Source organism: Mastomys coucha, unplaced genomic scaffold, assembly GCF_008632895.1.
Source record: "Mastomys coucha isolate ucsf_1 unplaced genomic scaffold, UCSF_Mcou_1 pScaffold15, whole genome shotgun sequence".
Taxonomy (NCBI): domain Eukaryota; kingdom Metazoa; phylum Chordata; class Mammalia; order Rodentia; family Muridae; genus Mastomys; species Mastomys coucha.
The window spans coordinates 17474130-17494669 of record NW_022196897.1 but is presented as its reverse complement, the minus strand read 5'-3'; the positions used below and the strand labels follow the sequence as shown (position 1 = coordinate 17494669).

The 20540-nt window shown below is 46.8% G+C and overlaps 1 protein-coding gene across 12 annotated transcripts in view; it reads right to left on the bottom strand.

Annotated features, from left to right (window-relative positions):
- The window catches only part of Rapgef1 (Rap guanine nucleotide exchange factor 1), a 123297-nt gene that overhangs the window by 83679 nt on the left and 19078 nt on the right, over positions 1-20540 (bottom strand). The window contains exon 1 of one of the 12 annotated variants that reach the window (XM_031369586.1): positions 16377-16592. The exons of 10 other annotated variants lie outside the window; for them this stretch is intronic. In XM_031369586.1, the coding sequence (XP_031225446.1) occupies positions 16377-16440 (64 nt within the window). In that variant the 5' untranslated portion in view covers positions 16441-16592. Of the gene's footprint in view, positions 1-16376; positions 16593-20540 lie in introns of those variants that run through there. One more of the 12 variants, XM_031369595.1, reaches the window with a different exon arrangement.

Sequence of the window (20540 nt, the reverse complement as noted above, 5' to 3'; positions counted from 1 at the left end):
TTTGCCTCAAACTATTCTAGTGACTCATTGTTTCACAGGTCTCAAATGTTATTCTAGGTGCAAAATGACAAATACCAAGTGACATTTTCAGCAAACCACTTTGCTTTAGGAGTTATACACAGGAAACACAAACTCTAAAATGTTCTACCCCAGGAGGAGAGATGAAGCCAGCTACCACAGCCACAATCGGAAGGTCACTTCCTCTCTCCTCTGCGCCTGAGCAGAGGCAGAAGGCACTGACTCCCCCAGGGAGGGGAAGCTGCTGCACAGCTTCTCAGGGAGTCTTGGTCTGTACCAACCCTCTGGGTCAGAAGCAAACCCTTCTAAATGAGAACAGCAGCAGGGTTTTGCCCTGGGGAGACACAGGAGTCAGAGCTCACTAGCCAGCCAGCAAGCCCTGGCTAAACAACTCACCTAATAATTAGTGTAACAAACACACATGGCTGCTTCTGCTCTGAAGCTGGGTCAAAGCCAACCGCAATGCTAACATGCAGTTAAAAACAGTTCTTCCCCTAATGGTGGTGTTTGTTTAGGTAACACAAAATCCCTAACAACACAGTTTAAAAGCATGCAATAGTAGAGTGAAAAGACAGATGTACTGCCCCAGCTGTGGTTGTGTGGCTCTGAGTTTCCTGTTGGCCAAGATAAAAGGTGAACAAGGTGGGTTAATTCTGCCCACTAAAAGCAAGCTCTGAACTCAGAAGAGAGTGACTTCCAGTGCCACACTGTAGAAGGAATTGCCAGAAAGATGTAAAGAAACTATGAACTTGGTCTCCAACTTGGGTTTCTATGAGTTAATAAAGGTCTTCAAATGACCATTTAAACCTTACGCTTTACGGAGTTTATGGTCTGACAATGTCATACGTCAGATATTTCTTAGGAAATCTATGCTTTTTCCAGGAGCTGTAATTAACACAGAAATAACTCAGAGCAAATTTACTGGAAAGCCTGGTGGGGGTGGGGAGTACACACTTGTAGTCCCAGCACTTGAAAGGCCACAGAAGGACTAACAGGAGTTTGAAACTAGCCTGGACTACACAGTGAGTTCAAGGGAACTTGGGCTACAGATGGAGGCCTGTCTCAAAGCCAAACCAAACCAAACCAAAAATCAATTTAATGAGAATTGTCTTACTCCACCTGACCAGAAGTTTGCAGGTCACTATTAAGCTTCATTTTTAAGGGAGGACCTAGTGCTGATTCTTGTCTTAGACTTTCATGTTGAGAATGTTCTATAACAGTTGGTGTCACCTCTCACACACTTGGTTCCCACTGCTGCAGAGCAGTTTCCTAGAGCTCCCACAGCTCAAAGCCACACACATTAGATCTGGCTGGTTTCTGAAGGCCAGGGATGAGAGCACAGGTTAGCAGGAGCCCCACAGGCTGTGTTCAGGAGCTCGGGCCTTGGTGCTCATCTGGAGGCATCACCGAGGAAAGGCTCAAGGGTACCATCAGGTGCTTTATAAGCACTAAGCCCCTCCGGAAGCCTCCTATTCTAGGGAGCTGGTGACAGCATAATTAAACATAGGTTTCTCCTGTTAACCTGTATATGTCAATTTGAATTTTAGTCCAGTTGAAAAGCCTTGAAATGTATAGGAAGACAGTCTCCCCTCTTCATCTACAGGATTAAGGGCATCCATCTTATGGGGTATAGACTGGAGGCTGCCCTAGTTTCCCCTTCTTCAAAGCCAGGAGCTAGAGTCTTCAGAGCAAGTCTGTGTGAGGCAGTCATCTCTGATAACCGGTGAGTGTGCACCACAGGGCCACATTATTTTAGCCCCTTTATCAACATCACATCAAATTTATAATTAATGCAAACAAAGCCTGCCCTAGTGCAGATGAACAGCTTTGTTTTATGGACAAGGTGTTCCTGGTGTCCTAGACTTCAATGTCAGGCAGAGCATGTGGGTCATGCTGTGGGAGCCAAAGGAAGTTATTACTTTGGGTTCGATATGGTTGGTGGTCAAAATGACAACTCTTTTCCTTCCCCACTGTCTCCTGAAACTATTGGGCCACACGTTATTCTCAGTATTCGAAACCACCATTGGTCTGTCTTGTTCCTGGACTCTGCTCTGTTCTGCAGCCCCTCGCTGAAGAAGTACAGAGAACACATTGTGGTCCCCATAAAAAAAAAATCAAGGTCAGCGGTGTGGACTTGGACCAAAGACAGACAAAGGCTGGGGAAAGAGGGACAGCACTTGAGACCAGTTGTGAGGCCTGACCCCAGCTGAGAGTCAGAAAGGAGAGGTAGATACATCCCTTGTCCTTGACTTCCTATGCTGGGAACACCTCTCACCCAGTTACAAACCATTTTCCTACCTCCTGGTGCCCAAATATAAGTGCTTTCATTTGTTCTAAATGTTTCTCTAAAAGGAGAGGACAACAGTTACTGCTGGCTTTGTGAACTCGACTACACAAGTGAGAAAATACCATGAACATGAGGCTGGGTTTCAATAAAGTTTTACTCACAAAAACAGACAGCCAATTAGGTTTTGGCCTGCAGTTTGAAGAAACAGACCAGCTTTACTGTTCAACTGGGACTGGAGGGTGACTGACCACACATCACAGTTATTCGGCACCTTTATTTGGCCACACTTCCACCTAGGTAGAATACCCTTTACTACATGCTTGGCTGTATTAGGACCTGCCAAATCCACCCTGCAACCACTTCAAGTTGATATCTAGCCCATCTTACTATGACTAGCTGAAATCATTCATTTCTTCTCTTGACCCTCTGGGTCTCCTAGACCAAGTGTCTTAGTTATCACTGCTGTGATGAAACACCATGACCAAAAGCAAACTGCAGTAAAGGGTTTATTCGGCTTACACTTCCACATCACTATTCATCACTGGAGGAAGTCGAGACTGGAACTCAAGCAGGACAAGAACCAAGCTCTGCATGGCAGGAGCTAATGCAGAGGTCATGGAGGGGTGCTGCTTACTATCTTGTTCCACCTGGCTTGCTCAGCCTGTTTCTTTTTTTGGGGGTGGGGTGGGGTGTTCAAGACAGGGTTTCTCTGTGTAGCCCTGGCTGTCCTGGAATTCACCCTGTAAACCAGGCCAGCCTCAAACTCAGAAATCCGCCTACCTCTGCCTCCCAAGTGCTGGGATTAAAGGTGTGAGCCACCACCGCCGGGCCAGCCTGTTTCTTATAGAAGCCAGGATCACCAGTCCAGGGACAGCATCACTCACAACTGGCTGGACCCTCCCCATCAATCACTAATTAAGAAAACGCACACAGGCTCGCCTAAACAGCCCAATCTTAATAGAGGCATTTTCTCAGTCGAGGGTCTCTTTTCCAGTGACTCTAGCTTCTGTCAAGTTGATATAAGACTAGCTAGCACACCAGGTAATAAGGCAGGAACTCTCTGCTAAACTCACATTTAAACTCCATGCTATAGTTAAGATGTAGCAGGACCGTGAGTACTGATCCAGTGCTCAGCTGAGAGCTGGAGACTTGGCAGTCCTCATCAGACTGCTAGATGCAGTGGAGCCAGGTCACTTATGAGCAGAAATACTCAAATGGTACACCACAGTCATGCTGTAATTATTTAGGTGCTTTATAAAGGGAGCCCTGTGACAATGAGGGTCTACAATAAGCTCAATGACTCAGCTGCTGAGACTCAAAACTATGCAAAACTATAAAACAACCAATCGTACACATTTTATTAATTAAATATGTTAATTTAAATCACTGCTGGCCTCTGACTTCTCAGCAACACTGGGGAATTTGAGAAGGCAAATCTGGATGAGGGGTCTAATGACCTGTCACTCATTGCTCTGAGAGGCCAAAAAGGTAGCATGCATGAATGTCTTTCACCCTTCCTCTGCACACAGCTGTTCAAAACTAACCACGTCTCAAAAAAGTAAGGTGCCCTTAGCTTCTCCTAACTGGAAGAAGCATGTAGCCACTACCACAGCTACCCCTGGGGACCATAACTTAGTATAGACCCAGCTTAGGTTCTGAAATAGCTGACTAGTTCACACATCACTGGCAAACAGTGCCAGGTCACACACACACACACACACACACACACACACACACACACACACCCCAGGATGCTCCATCGCCACATCTGGCAATTAATTTTCACATAAGTAGAAAATTAACTTCTCAGCCTTGACAGTGCACATATATTTGTCCCAAGAGCTTGATGACAGCACCCCATGGCTGCTTGGAGCAAGTGTTAAACCAAATGAGGACACCTGGCAGAGCAGTTTGGTAAATCACATGAGTCATTCATGGATGGAGGCTTCCTGGGACCTCCTAATGAGAACATTCTCATTAGGAGCCCAATTGCCCATGAAAAGAAAGAAAAATGAGCCATGGGGAAGCCCTTCCTTCTTAGCTGGTCTATGTAGTTCTCTTGTGGGGCAGAGCTACCCGGAGAGGATGTGCAGAGACACAGTGCCAGCAAGGGGACAGCTTTCTAGGTGGACACTATTTGGTCAAGCTACTCCTATTAAAAACCCAAGCCCCACAAGGTAAGAGTTCTGGGGAAGAACTGTTATTTCATATATATGAATACCTACAAACAACAGCTGAATGGCCATGGAAATAAAAACTGACAAAGTCCTCCAAGAACCACGGTTCAGTGCTTATAGATAAACCTGACAGCAACAGGTCTCTAGGATTCCACATCTCACTGGCTGGTGATAACTGTCCATAAGGCCAAAAATCTTGGGCCAATTCAACCCCACTCCCACCTCCAAAGCCCTGTTCAAGCACCAGCTCTACCTACCTTTGCCTGGCTTCTATTTTACCCTCTAAGCACCCAGGGACTCTGTCCTACTACCCCATCATAAACTGTCTATAATAGAACTCAACCCGTGAGTTTCTGAGTCTCTCCAGTGCTGTCTCCCATGTCAGAGTCCTCCTGTCATTTCAAATCACCAATCTAATCTCTCAATAAATCTCTTAGGCACACATGCCACTTCAAACACTTCAAGACTACTCAGCTAGATACTGCCCTTAAGCTCAAGGCTGACAGGATGACAAGCCACCACTTAGCCACTGCACCTCTACATCACAGGGCCTATGCCCATGATTTCCTCCTTCCCCAGGGGCCCCCTGACCTGTCACCTAGTTAACTCTGACTTAGTCCTCTGAGCTCAGCTCTGATCTTTCATGGTGTTGTCTGGTTTGTAATTATGTCTCTAACCAGCTATTTTCACTTCTCAACCTGGGTTCCCTTAGACCCTAGAGCACTGGTTCTCAACCTTCTAATGCTGTGACCCTTTAATACAATTCCCCATGTTGTGGGGAACCCAAACCATAAAATTATTTTTGTTGCTACTTCTTGGCTGTAATTTTACTACCGTTAAGAATTGTAATGTAAATATCTGTGTTTTCCAATGGTCTTAGGCGACTCCCATGAAAGGGTATTTGATCTGCAAAGGGGTCAGGACCCACAGGCTGAGAACCGCTGCCCTAGAGCATCCATTAAAATAATGAACTATAGTGATAGTTCTTTATCAAATCTTCTTTATGCCCAGAAGATTTGATAAAATAGGAACACAGTTGATTCTGTGCCCCGTGGTTCAGACACAGAGCTCTGTAATGAGAAGGGAAAGAAGACAGGGTCAGATACACTGGCAAGGTTCTTATAGGGACCAAGCATCATCTAGAGGGAGGGCACTCCAGCTGGACATGAGGACCTGGGATAGGGGACAGGGCCAGTATGATGCCAGTCAGTTCATGCAGACCAATGCTCTTTCTTTCTTTAAGAATTCAATTCTAATAAAAAGGTTTTTTACATAGCTAGACCAGTTTCCAACTCACAACCCTACTGCCTCTGCAGCCAGGTCATCAGCACAGCTACTTAGGTATTTACATTTCAAGGGATAGAAGAAGAAGAATAAAAAAACTATTTGACAAAAAAAAAAAAAAGAAAAAAAAAAGCTGGGCAGTGGTGGCGCATGCCTTTAATCCCAGCACTCCGGGAGGCAGAAACAGGCAGATTTCTGAGTTTGAGGCCAGCCTGGTCTACAGAGTGAGTTCCAGGACAGCTAAGTCTACACAGAGAAACCCTGTCTCGAAAAAACAAGCAAGCAAGCAAACAAACAAACAAACAAAAAAGAGAGAGAGAAAGAAACCTGGGCTGGAGAAATGGCTCAGCAGTTAAGAGCACTGACTGCTCTTCCAGAGGTCCCGAGTTCAATTCCCAGCAACCACATGGTGGCTCACAACCATCTATAATGGGATCGGATGCCCTCTTCTGGTGTGTCTGAAGACACCTAAAGTGTACTCATATACATAAAATAAATAAATCTTAAAAGAGAAAGAAAGAAAGAAAGAAAGAAAGAAAGAAAGAAAGAAAGAAAGAAAGAAAGAAAGAAACCTATATCCAAGTCCAACCACAGCTGGCCAGGATGAGCATTGGAAGCAGTGGTTCGTGGACTCTGCCTCACTCCTCAGCTGACAGCAACTGAGGACATGCACACATGCACAAAGTGGGCTGACCCAGTGAGTAGTCTCTTCAAGGTTCCATGACATTAGTAAGCAGCAAGAGACTACCTACTGTGACTGCAAGTGACATAAGGAAGAAAGGCCATCTCTCAGTCCAGAGTCAGCTGGCTCAGAGTAGGGCAGGTCAAAGCAGAGCTCCCTTAAGATCCAGCCCCCAACTCTCCTCCAGGGAATGCTCAACCTACCTCCAAGGAGGGCAAAGCTTTTAGCTCCCATACAGGCTAGATTAAAGGGTCCTGCATCCTGGCCAAATTTACTGATCATTTCTCTCTTGCCCAAAGAGAGTATTAAACATGTTTGCACCAAAATTTCTACTATCCAATCAAATGTCATCTCTTCAGAGACTGCAGAGCTAGCCCTTCCCAGTCATCTCCCCAGCTGCTTTCCTAATGGGATGAGTTGCTGCTCTAACCAGTGGGACACCCAGCTGGGCATGGAGGACTGAAGAGCTATGAGACTCAGAGGTCAGGATGCAGGCATAGGATAGTAGCCACGGCAAAGAGAACAGCCCTAGGCTGAGGTATGCACACTGCAGCCCTCACACTCTGAGTGAGTGGCCTATGACCCAGCTCCATCAGCACATTCTTCTTGCATTCAGGAAGCTGAAGGGAAAGGACTTGCCCAAGGATATACTTGCAGGGATGAAGTCAAAGTTCCTGTGCCCCACTGTACACATCCCCACTTTTTGGATTTGGCCCTGGGGAAACCTGAAATGCAGTGTGCTGAGCAGAGGGGGGTCAATTAAACGAGCTTTAGAATAAGGAAGGCCTGAGCAGAGAAGGCTAATCCCAGACTACACACAAGGTGGCCCAGGCCCAGTGCCAGAGGTAGAGAGAAAGGATGCAAGGATGAGGCAGGATAGGGGAAGTCAGGAGGCCTGAAGCAAGGAAGTTGGAGGAGGCCTGTGTGGTTACCTAGGAGAGTCAGCTGACAGGAAAAGTGAAGGGATAGCTGAGAGTGTGAATGGGAATAAGAGCCCTAGATAATAAAAGCCACATGGTGACCCCAATGGGATTCCAGTAAGTGCAGCTGCCCAATCAGATGTAGTCTAACAGGCAGGCCAAAGCAAGCTAATCCCTGCTCCAGATCAATGCCTGTGATGAGACAATTACCAAAACATTATTCATGTGCTCAAAAAGGGAAAGACAGACACCAGGGGAAGGAAAGATAGAGAGAAAATGTACCCAGATGCTAGAGACCACATATGGGGTCCTGACTCTGCCATCCCTCTAGCCTGTGATCTTGAGCTTGGAGACTATGTTCATATTTGTGACCTGGGGGGTAATATTATAACCCGAGAGTTCCAGTCAGGCTCAGATGCAGTAGCACAGTCCCCAGGGGACAGTGGCATACTGTGTGCAAAAGTGACCCAAAGCATTCCTATCCTGCATCCACACATGTTGGCAAGGCGATTTTACAGTCTCCTCTGGGGAGCTAGAAACTGCTCTCCCTCTCTGTCCCCCACTCCCTGGCAAGTCTGCCACGGCTAGGTGATTGGCTGGAGACAGAGGGGTGTCCTGACAGCTGTCTGCAGGTACCAGAGGGACAGGAGCCCACAGCACAGCCTAAACTAGTAGCTGTAGGAGCACAGACTCAATGCTAGTTATTTCAGCTCAGCATGCAAAAGGCGACTGCCAACAGGAGTTGCCTTAGGGAGCAGCCAGTGCCGGGATGCGACAGTTAACAACTCCTACAGCCAGCAGGGATCCTCTTACCATCTATCTTTCCTTTTTTACTGTAGAGCTCAGTCACACCATCACTTCACTCTGTATGAGAATTTCTGGTGTACTACCTTCCCCTCAACAAATGCCATCTTTGCTCTGTGCAGCAAAGCTCCTGGAAAAACTGTATTCATCTAGTAGCTACGCCTTGCTGTGATTCCCTTCATTCTCCTGTCTTCAGATCCACTGGAGCCATGTGACAAGGCCCCAGTGACACCCAAGGTGGCAGGACTTGTAGTCAAGTCTCAGTTCTTAGGCACTGGGACACAAGTCAGCATCACCTGGCACCCCAGTGCCCTCCCTCCACAGCCACACTTTCCATACCAGGCTTCTGAGGCACCCGTCTGCCTCCCACTTTACCCCTTAGCATCCAAGGAAGCCTTCTAGGTAGGCATTACCTGGTCTTTCTTGCCCTTTTTAATGGTAGAGGCTCTGGAGCTCTCGTCTCAGCCTCCACCTTCTCCAGCTTAATTCTCAGGTGAGCTTATCCACATTTACAATGACAACTTTCAAAAAGCCAACTCTTTCCTGAATCCCACATTCTTTATCTTGCTATCTCTCCCTCCCCCTCCCTCCCTCCCTCCCTCCCTCCCTCCCTCCCTCCCTCCCTCTCTCTCTCTCTCTCTCTCTCTCTCTCTCTCTCTCTGTGGTATATGTAGAATATATACACATATGGGAATGCTTGCAGAGGCCAGGTGTCCTGGTCCATTACTCTCTGCCTTATCCATGAGACAGAGCTCTCACTGAACCTGGAGCTACTATAGCAGCTGGCAAGCCCCAGCAATCATCCTGCCACTGGCCCCTACGATGCTAGAGTAACCAGTGTGAGCACAGCCCCACCTGGCTTTTTATATGAGTGCTTGGGATTTGAACTCAGGTCCTTATGTTTACTTCGCAAGCATTCCTAGTCACTTAGCCCTCTTAAGTGTGAACCCCCACTCTTACACTCAATAGCCTAGTGGCTACCTCCTAGATTTCTCACAAACATCTCAAAGTCAGCTCAACTTCTGCCAGTCCCCTTATCTGTTCCTCTTGTAGCAGCATCCCTGCAGATGCACTGGCTAGAAACTCTTGAGTTATCCTTTATGCCTTTCCCTTCCAGGTCGCCGCCTAAATTCTCCCTATCCCAAAGCTCTCCCCATCAGTATTTCTGCAACTCTCTCCATGGCCTCCTGTGCTGTCACTCACCAGTCTAGCTTGTCCCAGGATGCTCCTGGGCTCCCATTTCAAGGTCCTCAGCTGTTCCTTCTAGAGCATTCTAGCATGGATATCTACCACACTTGGGCTCTCTTAGTGTTGAGAATCTACCTTCTATGCAGAGAATCTCTTAAAAGCATTACCTGTCAATAAAAAAGCAGATGACCAATAAGCTGAGGCAGGAAATAGGTAGGATACTGGCAGGAAGATGAGAGGATTCTGGGAAAGAGAATAAGAGATCCAAGGGAGACCAGAGGAACCCTGAGGAGCCGGAGGAGGTGGTTGTAAGCCAGCAGGTAGCAGAATGAGGACAAACTGAAGAGAAGACTTTCTTGGGGAACACAGGGGTCAGAAACATGAAACTGAGGAGAAGTGCCTACCAATGCGGAAAACACAGAATAGTCTGAATGGGTTAAATAAATTATGAGCTAGTCAGGGAATGAGCCAATGCCCGTGTTAATAAATAATTAGTCTCAGAGTCGTCATTCCAGGAGCAGGGGCTAGAAAGAAAAAACATTTTTTTTTTTAAAAAAAAACCAACCGTCCTCCTATATAAAACTAAGAATCCCCAAGCACTGACCATCCTTGGCCCTTCGCTGCCAGGACAGGACAACCTAGCACTAGTTTGTGTTCAAACTTGTAGACTCCAGGGGGCAGCAGTGATTTGTGTTTTCACAATCCATGCCCAGAGCCTAGAACAGTGCCTGTGTCATACGTTCAACAGCTATCCATCAGTTTGTAATGGGAATGATGAGACAGACTTTTTCTCTCACTGAAAATGCTTTACTTTGGCTAGAACACTTGCAGGGAGGATGGTTCCACTAAACTTAGTGCCTCAGCCCATTCAATGGCAAAGAAAACACCAAAGCCTGTAGTCTGGATAAGGTTCCAGAGCCTCCCCTCCTTTATCTCCCCCTCCCTGACAGTGAAAGCTTGGGCATGTGGGGTCAGGTGGACCCATTCTAATCAGTGGTAGGCACTGTAGGTGGACACCAAGTTCCCCCTGCAGCCTAGAAATGACAAGATTCTTCTATCTCCTGTGTGAGTGAGGAACATGTTGCTGACTCCCAGAGGAGCAATGACCACAGAAAATATCCAAACCAAGAGACTCTGGAGGTCAGGGGTTAGTAAACAGCCTAGCATCCAGAATTCCAACAGCAGCCTGCAACCAGGGAAGGGTTTTCATATTTTTAAATGTTTATGTAAACACCTACAGAATGGTCTAGATTTTGTTTCTTCTAGAATCCCATCTGGTCCTTTATGTTTCCAGCCCCTTAACACAGATGAACTATAGGACAAACGTCTCAGCTTTTGTCTATGGTCTTCAGGGCTCCTAAAAGTCTTATGAGCAATCCCTGGAAAGTAAATGTCCATCTTGGGTAGCTGACAGCCACTGCAACCACAGCAGATAAGGGCAAGAGCCTCTACACAGCTGGAAAAGAAATCTCGAAACCCGGAAATGTATTTTACGCACGTTCCCAGGGTGAAACACACTCTCCAGCCAGTGGCTCAGGACAGACATTGTTCTAAATTTGGAGCTATCTGATGACAGAACCAAGTTTCCTTCCCTTTTCTTACCCACACCCAAAGCAACACCCACACTTCTCATGAGAAAAACCCCTTCACACTTACAGTTTTCATTCCCCATAACTGATCCCTGCTGAATAAAAAATCCAATTTATAGAAGGCTGGAGTTATATGCCAACTGTGTACAAACAGAACCCATCTCAAATGTCAATCCTTTGGTACCACACCCGGCACACAGGAAGCCACTGGCATTGCCTAATACCATATCCCAGCCGCTACTGGTCACTGCTACACATGCTACGGTGCTGTGTTACATATGGTACATGTGACACATGCTATACATTGTATTTTATAGACATTTACAGTCTGCATGTAAACTGTTTTACTTGTTACAGAACATTTACACACATATCATGTTAAATATGAAATATATGATGTACAATGTGCTGTTTCCCATTAGTACTGCATATATTGTCCTAACCTGTTACAACATTGGTAACAGAAGATACAAGCTGCAAGATTTCACATCCCACCTGGTTGTTCCACTGTTAAAATTAGATAATTATTTTAGATTTTTATCCTTCTAGCCCAAGACATGTGATTTCAAAAGCATCCTAGTAACCTTCTGTTTTTAAAGGTTTCCTCTCATCCTGAACCTTCTTGTGATATTACCACACATGGCTTTGACCCTCACTCCAACCCCTTCAGTCACATTCTGAGGTACTACATGAGTTGGTTAATTAAGAGCACCTTGACCATTTATTTTGATGTATTTATTTATAGGCCAGGTCTCAATATGTAGCCCAGGTTGGCCTTCAACTCAAGATCCTCCTGCCTCAGCTTTCTGTATGGATGTGTATAACCACACCTTGCTCTGCTTATTTGCGGTGCAGAGCTGATGTCTCATCACTTAGAAGCAGTTGGGAAAAGAAGCAGTTGGGAAAAGGACCAGTTGGGTTGTTTGCTGCACCTGCCCACCCACCTCCCCGCCCACCCCCCCCACACACACCCCAGCAGTCAGCCCAACACTAACAATGTTGGGGCTCCTTGGCTCATTCTACATCTTCAACAGGAGAAAAAAATTTAATCATCAATACTCTTTGGGAGACAGAAGACAAAAGGTAATGGCAATAAATGTGCATCTTTAAACAAAGCCTCCTTCACTGAAACTTGGCATTTAAAAGCAACCAAGAAAAGCCCAAAGCCAATCAGGACTCTGTAAGTAGCCGCTTCGTCACACTGCTGCTGCTGGCCCTGGACGTCCTTCCCTCAGATGACCCGTCACTGTGGCACTACAAGTACAGCTGACATTTTCTAGAAATCTCCAAACAGATGGGACATGGGTACTGATGAGCTGCTGACCAACTGGGGAATTTATGTCTCACGTGGGAGAATACTAACAGATGCCTCTCCTTTGAGAAAACAGCATGGTGGGATCCTCAGAGCTATTCCTATGTTCCTGGCTTGGGAATGTGATGGTGAGAACTCATCCTAAGAAAACCATTCAGTAGCTCTGGTCCTCAAGATTGCTCCATCTGCAGCTGCCAAAATGGCAGTTTCTGCACTCAACAGCAGATGGCTAATTTAAAACAGTGTGCAACATTAATATGATGGCATGCCACCATCACTACAGTAGCTATGGGGTCACACAGAAGCCTGATATCTGAGGGGAATTACACACACATGCTTGTGCCTATGGAAAACCGCGGGGGTGTGTACATTCAGGGCTCTGGAAAGCAATGGCAGCAGCTAAGGCTTCTGTGCTCTTGCAAGGTTTAAGGTCCTATAGGAACTCAGCAGTTTCTTCTGTACTTTACCACAGTTCCCACCGTTTTCCTTAATAATGTAGTATCACAGGTGAGGGAGCAGTAGTTCAGGGGCAGGTGCTTGCATACCACCCACAAGGTCTGGGGTTCCCACGAGCACCAGGAGATGTGCAGAATAACAAATAATGTAAGGTTATTTCATCTAAAGTAAAGGGCACACTCTCTGTATTTGACCCTCAAATAACTGGAAAATGAGAATTCAACCCTGGCATCCTGGTTCAAAGTCATGTTCTTAACCACTGTGTAACTGGAAAAACAAAAACAAAAACAGAAGCCAGTAAGGGAAAACTGAGTCTCCTGGGTAGTATGACAGGCACTACACATTCTGTGAGTCTGCACCATAAACTATGGTGAGCAGGGCACATGGACACTAGGATTAACCCAAAGGGTCCTTTAAGAGTGTCATCATATCTTCCCTCTGAGAGGACACTGGTAGAGAATTATTCAAATTCACATGGCTCTAAGAGATGATGGCTCTTGCAAGAGTCAAAAACTAAGGTCTCTGCCCATAGACCCAGTAAACGCAGGGCTCTTTCCAGTGAGCAAAAGATAAATTACAAGCATTTCTGACAAGTAGTATGCATTTATTAAAGCTATTGCATACTAAGGGCCTCACTGCTCATTTCCCTTAGACACCAGGAAGCAGGCTTGGAAATGTGAAGCTAGGTCAGTGGTCAAAGTGAGGCTCTGGGCCTTGTTATGTTCTGGATGGACATTCATGACTTGCAACATAGCTATCCAGCTTCACCAGATGCCTCTCCACTGTGTGTGCAGGTCTAAACATCTCTTCTGGCTGCAATCCAAACCTCTAAATCCACCCCTGCTGTGCTGACATAGAGCCTCCTGACTAGCCCATCACCCCCAGCCTACCTTCTGCCTACCCAGGTCTTTCCCAGCACAGCAAGCCCCACTTAACCAGCCTATGAGCTGAAGCTTTTCACCTTCCTCAGAGGGTGTTAATTTCCCTGGCTACCACCCACACTGTGTGCAAATATGCACCCCACTAGCATCTCCATTCATCAGCCTGGTGGTACTGGCTGCTGGGATTTTAGGAAGAGGGCGGGGTGGAGAGATCACTCAGTAGTTAGGAGCACTGGCTATTTTTCCAGAGGACCTGTTTTTGTTTTTTCCAGAGGACCTGGTTTAATTCCCAGCACCCACATGGTGACTTGCAGTAATACCTTAATTTGCAATTGCTGCTATATCTGTCCACATGAGACTTCCTAGAGCCAATATGAGGAAGGAAGAGTCTGACGGGCAGCAGAGAGTCAGGACACTCAAATACCATCATACCACTTCAATTTTCCAACTTCCCATCCCACAAACTGATCAGAAGGGCAGACAGGATTTCTTTTCGGATAGACTTCAGCATGCAACAAGACTTGACCCTCACACATCATCCTTGGCTCTAGGCAAAGGGTCTGCTCAGAGTATCAGCCATCACAGGATACTAAGACTGGGACAGCGTCAGAAGCTCCTTGGGCTATCCCAACTGCAGCCAATGTGGACACTGGATTTCCACCCATTCACCCATTCCCTAGTACGTCAGAGACCCCAACCGTGTGGCTTGCCTGAAGCCACCACATATCCACCAGGATCTCATCAGCTCATTGAAAGGGGACTGGAAATGGCCCTGTGGTCTGGTAGGCTTTAGACTGAGAGGAAAAACCTGGTTCCAGGGTGTACCCTGGACAAACCAACCAAGCCCTGGGGAAAGGTGAGTTGGAAAGCACAGGTCACAGTGGCTCTGCTTACTATCCCCACCTACTTGAACAGATTATCAACTACAGCCCTACAACTGCTCCCAGTTCAGCTAATAACCACAACCAACCAACCCTCAAAATTTTCTGTAATTATTTCCAATGAAAACTTAACTAGTTACTTGAACCTAGCTGTTGCTTGCTTTTATTTTAAACATGCAAAAACACACCAAGGGCCAGATGTAGCTCACTGGTAAAGCGCTTGCCTAATATGGGCCAGGCCCCTGGCTGCATTTGCTAGTACTGTTATGCATAACAAGTGCACCTCGGACCCACCACCCGGCCCTGCTGTGTTAAGATCTCCCCAGTTTTGCTCATCTGGAAGGAAGTCTTCACTTTCAAATGCATCATTCTACTAATTGTGTCAAGGTAATTCTAGTCAGCACAGCTCTTCAAACACTCCAGTTTGACTATGCAAAACCAAGACTGTTTCTCCCACACTGCTCAGTGCCAAGAGAAGTAGGAACAGGGACTGAGGGTGCAGCTCAGAGGCAGGGAGTTGATTAGCACCATCCAAGCGCTGGATTCAATACCCAGCACCAAAGAAAGGCGAGTTCCAGAACAAGCCCCTACCCATTTACTATTCCATCTTGTTAAGCTGGAGTCCACTGGAGCACCATTCAGGAACGGTTCTTCACAGAAGCAGCAGATGCTAGACCCATGAGGGAGGTTCCGAAAGGCTGACCTAACAGCCCACCTGGTTTCCCTTTTAAGCTGGAAAAACTTCCTATAATCTGGCTCCAACAGTTGCTGTTAAGCTGCCAGGCATTTCATTCCAGTTGCTTCTCCATTCACGAACACACACTCAGACATACGTTACAGTGGATTGCCAAACACACATCAAGTCCGACTGCAGGGTTAGGCAAGACCTGGACAGATGGCTGGGTGTGATGCATGCACATCTGTAATCCCAGCAATGAGGGGGACGGGGGCTGAAAATGTGATGAGACAAAAAACTCAGAACCAGACAGGCTGAACAGTGAGATCCTGTCCCCAAGTCTTGCAGGTGCCACATCTGGCACACCTGCCAGCTGTGGGTCTAATGGGTCAGCACTACTAACACAGAGCTGTCCTGTGTTGCTGAGGCAGTGCAAAGGACCCCAGACTCCTCCCCTCTGAGCCAAGAATCGGGGTTGAGAGAGGTTTCTGCCCCCATCATGGTGTGGAAAGTTGGTAATCGGGCTGGAGAGATGGCTCAGAGGATAAGAGCACTGACTGCCCTTCCAAAGGTCCTGAGTTCAAATCCCAGCAACCGTGGCTCACAACCATCCATAATGAGATCTGATGCCCTCTTTCTGGGCTGCCTGAAGACAGCTACAGTGTATTTACATATAATAAGTAAATCTTAAAGAAAAAGAAAGTAGGTAATCAGGAGACACACACACACACATCTTTGGGAGGTGATACATGTTCAAAAGCTTTTAATAACACTCTTTACACCAAAAATATCACAAAATACTCCAACTCCTTTATATCTAAACTCTGACTTGGACTACATCTTAAGAATTGAACAGTGTTGCCAGGTGGTGGTGACTCACACCTCTAATCCCAGCTCTTAGAAGGCAGAGGCAGGTGGATCTCCATGAATACAAATTCCAGGATAGTCAGTGCTACACAAAGAAACCCTGTCTCAAACCTTCCCACTACAACGAAACAAAAACAAAAAGAAAACAAACAAACAAACAAAAGAATGGTATCAACATAGAAACAGAAGGTCCTGAGAGACCCAACCATCAGTCATGCTGGCTATCACAATGATTAGGTAATGTGTGTTTCAGTCTTTAGAAAGGCTGAGTACTGAGCCTTGGAAGGTAAGGCCCAGGCTGATTCAGCTGGGCCAGGGTCCCCCAGACAGACAATGGGGGCAGAGCTTTCCTACCTTGTTTCCAGGGGCACAGATGGCTTTGTCTCAGGGGCTTCTGTTTTTCAATGGCATTGCCCATCCTAAGGCCAGCAGATCACAACCCCTTCCCCGGCGACACTAAGAACCAAGACACTGGCTGAAAGGGGATTCATCTCCAGGACAACCCAATGACCCAGCAGCCTCAGGCAGAGCTCCAGGAGGGCTGACACACCCTCAGGAAAGCAGGAACTCTGTCACTCTAAAACAACTCAGCCTCCAGCCTTTCAAATTCTTTGGAGGTACTGGGAGGAAACTAGAAGAAAGGGCTGTTCCGGCCTAGCCCCACCACCCTATGGGGTGGGGGTAGGGGTTGCTGTAATCCACTATATTAAGCAGGCCTTTGCCCTGCCTCCTTTGACATCACTATTGATTAGCTCAGCAGGGACTGAGAAATGGGCTGTGCTCCTGCCATAGGCAATGGCGATCCAGGAGCTGAAAGTCAAGATGGGCCACTCTACTGTGTGCAGGAAAGAAACCTGCATAGACCCATATGTCACATCTTCTATTTAAAGTCTCATTTTCAGGGCTGGTGAGATGGCTCAGCCGGTACGAGCACTGACTCCTCTTCTGAGTTCAATTCCCAGCAACCACATGGTGGCTCACAAACACCCATAATGAGATCTGATGCACTCTTCAGGTGTGACTGAAGACAGCTACAGTGTACTTATTTATAATAATAAATAAATCTTTGAGCTGGAGAGAGCATGGACTGAGCAAGCGGGGTCTACTGGAGCAAGCAGGGCATACTGGAGAGAGTGCAGTTGACCAGAGCGAGTAGAAGTCCAGAAAGTCAATTCCCAACAACCAGATGAAGGCTCACAACTATCTGTACAGCTACAGGGTGTACTCATATACATAAAATAAATAAATAAATCTTTAAAGTCTCATTTTCAGCCCTATAACATGGCCAGAGGAGACAGACTAATCGCATTAATATTGTGGCTCCAAGGGGGCAAACAAAATGCCAATTTGGTCTGGAAGGTGAGACCTAAAGCCCACTCCATTTGTATAACAATTCTGCTGGCACCTGGTTTGCAGGAAGAAAACAAGAGCATGAAGCCTGGAAAAAAAGAAAGGAGAAACCAAGGTGGGTGTTAAGTCTAATTTATTTCAACCCCCACAGTAGGAGTTAGAAGTGCTGCTAAGAGGCACCAGGGTAAGACTGCCAGATCTGGGGGCCCAACCAGAGCTTCAACCCCAGCTCTGCCATTGCTGTTGCCCATGAACACAGCAGTCTTAGTTTCCCTCTTAGTTTCTGCTAAGTGGACACACCACTTCTCCACCTCCTCTGCTGTCTGTCTGGACCAGACCCACTTAGAAAGGCTTGGTCCATGTTCTTCACGATTGTCTCCTAACCTCAGACTCTAAAGCTATAGCAGGTCAGATGGAAAAGCCCCAGCTCCAGGTTGGCCAATGATACACAGCTGACATGTTCTGTAAAGCTAGGTGACATGGCATGGAAGCAAACTGAAGTAGCTAAGACCACGATCAAAAAGCAGACCCTCATAACCACAGAAAGGCTTGGAGTTCTTTACAACTCTGGGGTGCTCCAGCTAGCCCCAGAGAATGGCCTCCCTAAACGAGGCAGGTGGGGAAGTGCCTCACTGAGTCTCTCCAGAATCTTTGGATGTTGGGGTTTCCTCCATCAATATAGAAAGCATTTCAGAAAAATCAGTCTCAGCTTCCAAACTTGGCAAAACTAACTGTACCCAGTTCATCTTTCTAAGGTTACTGCAGGAATGAGAAGAAACAAGAGGATCCTGTTTCCCTTTTTGTACAGAGCCCCTATCTAAGTCACAGTGCAACTACACAATGGACAGGCCAAGGGCAGAACCACACACCTGTGCGGCTCAGCAGCTGTTAGTTACCTGCTAACACATCTGATCCTTCTGAGGAGCCAGGGTAAGTTCATCTGTCTCTCTCTCTCTCATTAAACACCTGAACACCTTTTCTCAGGGAAGTTTCAGCTACAAATACACTACTTGATCTTGCTTCTTCCAGGCTATGTGAAGTTCAACAATGTATGTTCAAAACTCACACATCAAAGAGGCCCTGGGTAGAACCTGCATTTCAACATCTTTTACTTAGAGAAAGTTTTATCTTATCACCATTTGGCAAAAAACTTATGCAGCTGCCCAACAGGAAAGTGGGCTTGGCAACACTGGTGCTCAGATGCAGACAGATTGGTGGAGGAGTGAACCAGTGAACCACCTGTTCCCCACGTTACAACAGTTAGCCACACAGAAACCACCCTATGCCCAACTCTGCCCTGATAGTGACACATCAGTACTACTCCTGGTCTAGAAAGTCACTGATGCAGACACCTGATGCGGCAGGTCCACATGGTACCTGGACCCACAGAACATGTCAGTTACAGCTCTGGGCTTGGGATCTGGTGAGGTGCTTCAGGAGGTCAAAGTAATTGACACACAGCCTGACCACCTGCGTCTGATCCCCAGAAATCCATGGTGGAAGGAGAGAACTCCTTAAAGTTACCCTTCGGCTGCCTCCATCCCCCGCCCCCATGGTGTGCTCTCTTCCGTCACAGCATGTGCAGGCTCATGCTCACACATAGATACACAACAACAACAGTAACAACAGCAAAATGGATACAGAGCTGGGCTCAGGTTCTGACCTGCTGTTTCTGAGCTGTCACTCTGGTGGCAGGATTTCCATGATTCCAAACAATACACCCACTGCTGGCACCAGCAGACAGGCTTCTCAAGAACATGCTACTTGAGGACTTGGTGGCTTCTTCAAGCCCTGGTTTCAAATGACTCAAACCTGTGCTCTCCAGTGGGGCAGGGAGACAAGCTGAAGAGTCTGTTTTTAAGAGTTCCTCCTGAATTGCTGAGTCTGAGAAAATGTACCCAGGAACATCACAAAAGGTAAATATGCTTGTCAGTCAAGACCGGCTGCCACTTCACATGCAGTGAGATGACAGGAGATACTCACAGGACAAATCAAAATCCGAATGACACCTGGACATGGTAGCTCCAGCCTATGATTTCAGCACTTGACAGACTGAATGAAGGAGGGTGATCCCGTAAGTCCCAGACCAGCTATAGCTGGTACAAAAGAAACCGTGTCTCGAAAACCAAAGCACACTAAAGTCAGTGCAGCAGAGTGGAAGTCTCTATTCACAGCCAGCAAGGCCATACTTCCTCATGGCCCACAAACACCAGAAGGCCCTGGGAGTATATGCTGACCCCAACCAGACAGTTCGGCCTTGGGTCACCACAGTTACTTCTTGAATGATGATGGTGCTACAAACCCCAAACCACACTCGGAAGAGCAGAGGCCAAGCAGACTCTGACCAGCTTCTCCTTCATACTGCAGGTGTGGAAGGAGGGCAGGGATGGCAGCTACATAGCTACTAAGAAGGCCTTATCTATACCCTGATCCATCTTCACCTTTTCCTAGTAAAAAGGCTCATTTCCTCCTGACCATAGAGAAAGGACAGTGGCAGAAACTGGCTTTGGAGGGCAGCTGGCCTGGTCTAAACATCTGAGTGTGCTTCTGGCTAGTGAACTGTGAGAAAGGGAACCTTTCTAAACCTTATTTTCTCAAGTGTGTATATACAATCAAGCCATCCAGCCACCCTAGGAAAGGCTGCTCACCAAGTGTTGGTGCCCAGCAGGCCCTCAATAAAGAACAGCTACTGTTGTGGGTTTCACTAGGATTATCTACAAACTACAAACCTTGGCTACAACTGGAAGAAAATGATTTACCTTCTCAAGGGCCGGCTCTTAGAGTACAGATCCACTGCTGCACTGCTAAATAAATCACTTCCACCACACAATTAAACTAATACTTCACTTGCAAATATCTAAGCATCAGAATGATAGTTGATTGGGAGGCAACATAAAAATCAGAAATATGACACTGTGGCCTATAGTTTAAAACGTTTTAGGGAGAGCCCTTCCCTCCGCTCCCCTCAGAAACTGCTGGATGCAGAAGAAATCTAAGTCTGGGTTGTACAGGGTACTGCTCACTGCAAGGATGCTAAGATGGAAATGGCTCAAGGAAAGGTTGGTCCCGAGGAAGTACCAGTGTGGGTACCCACAAAGGGCCAAAGAAACAATTCAGAGCTCTTGGGTGTTGCCCGGGAGCTGACACCCAGCTATGTGCGTGTACATC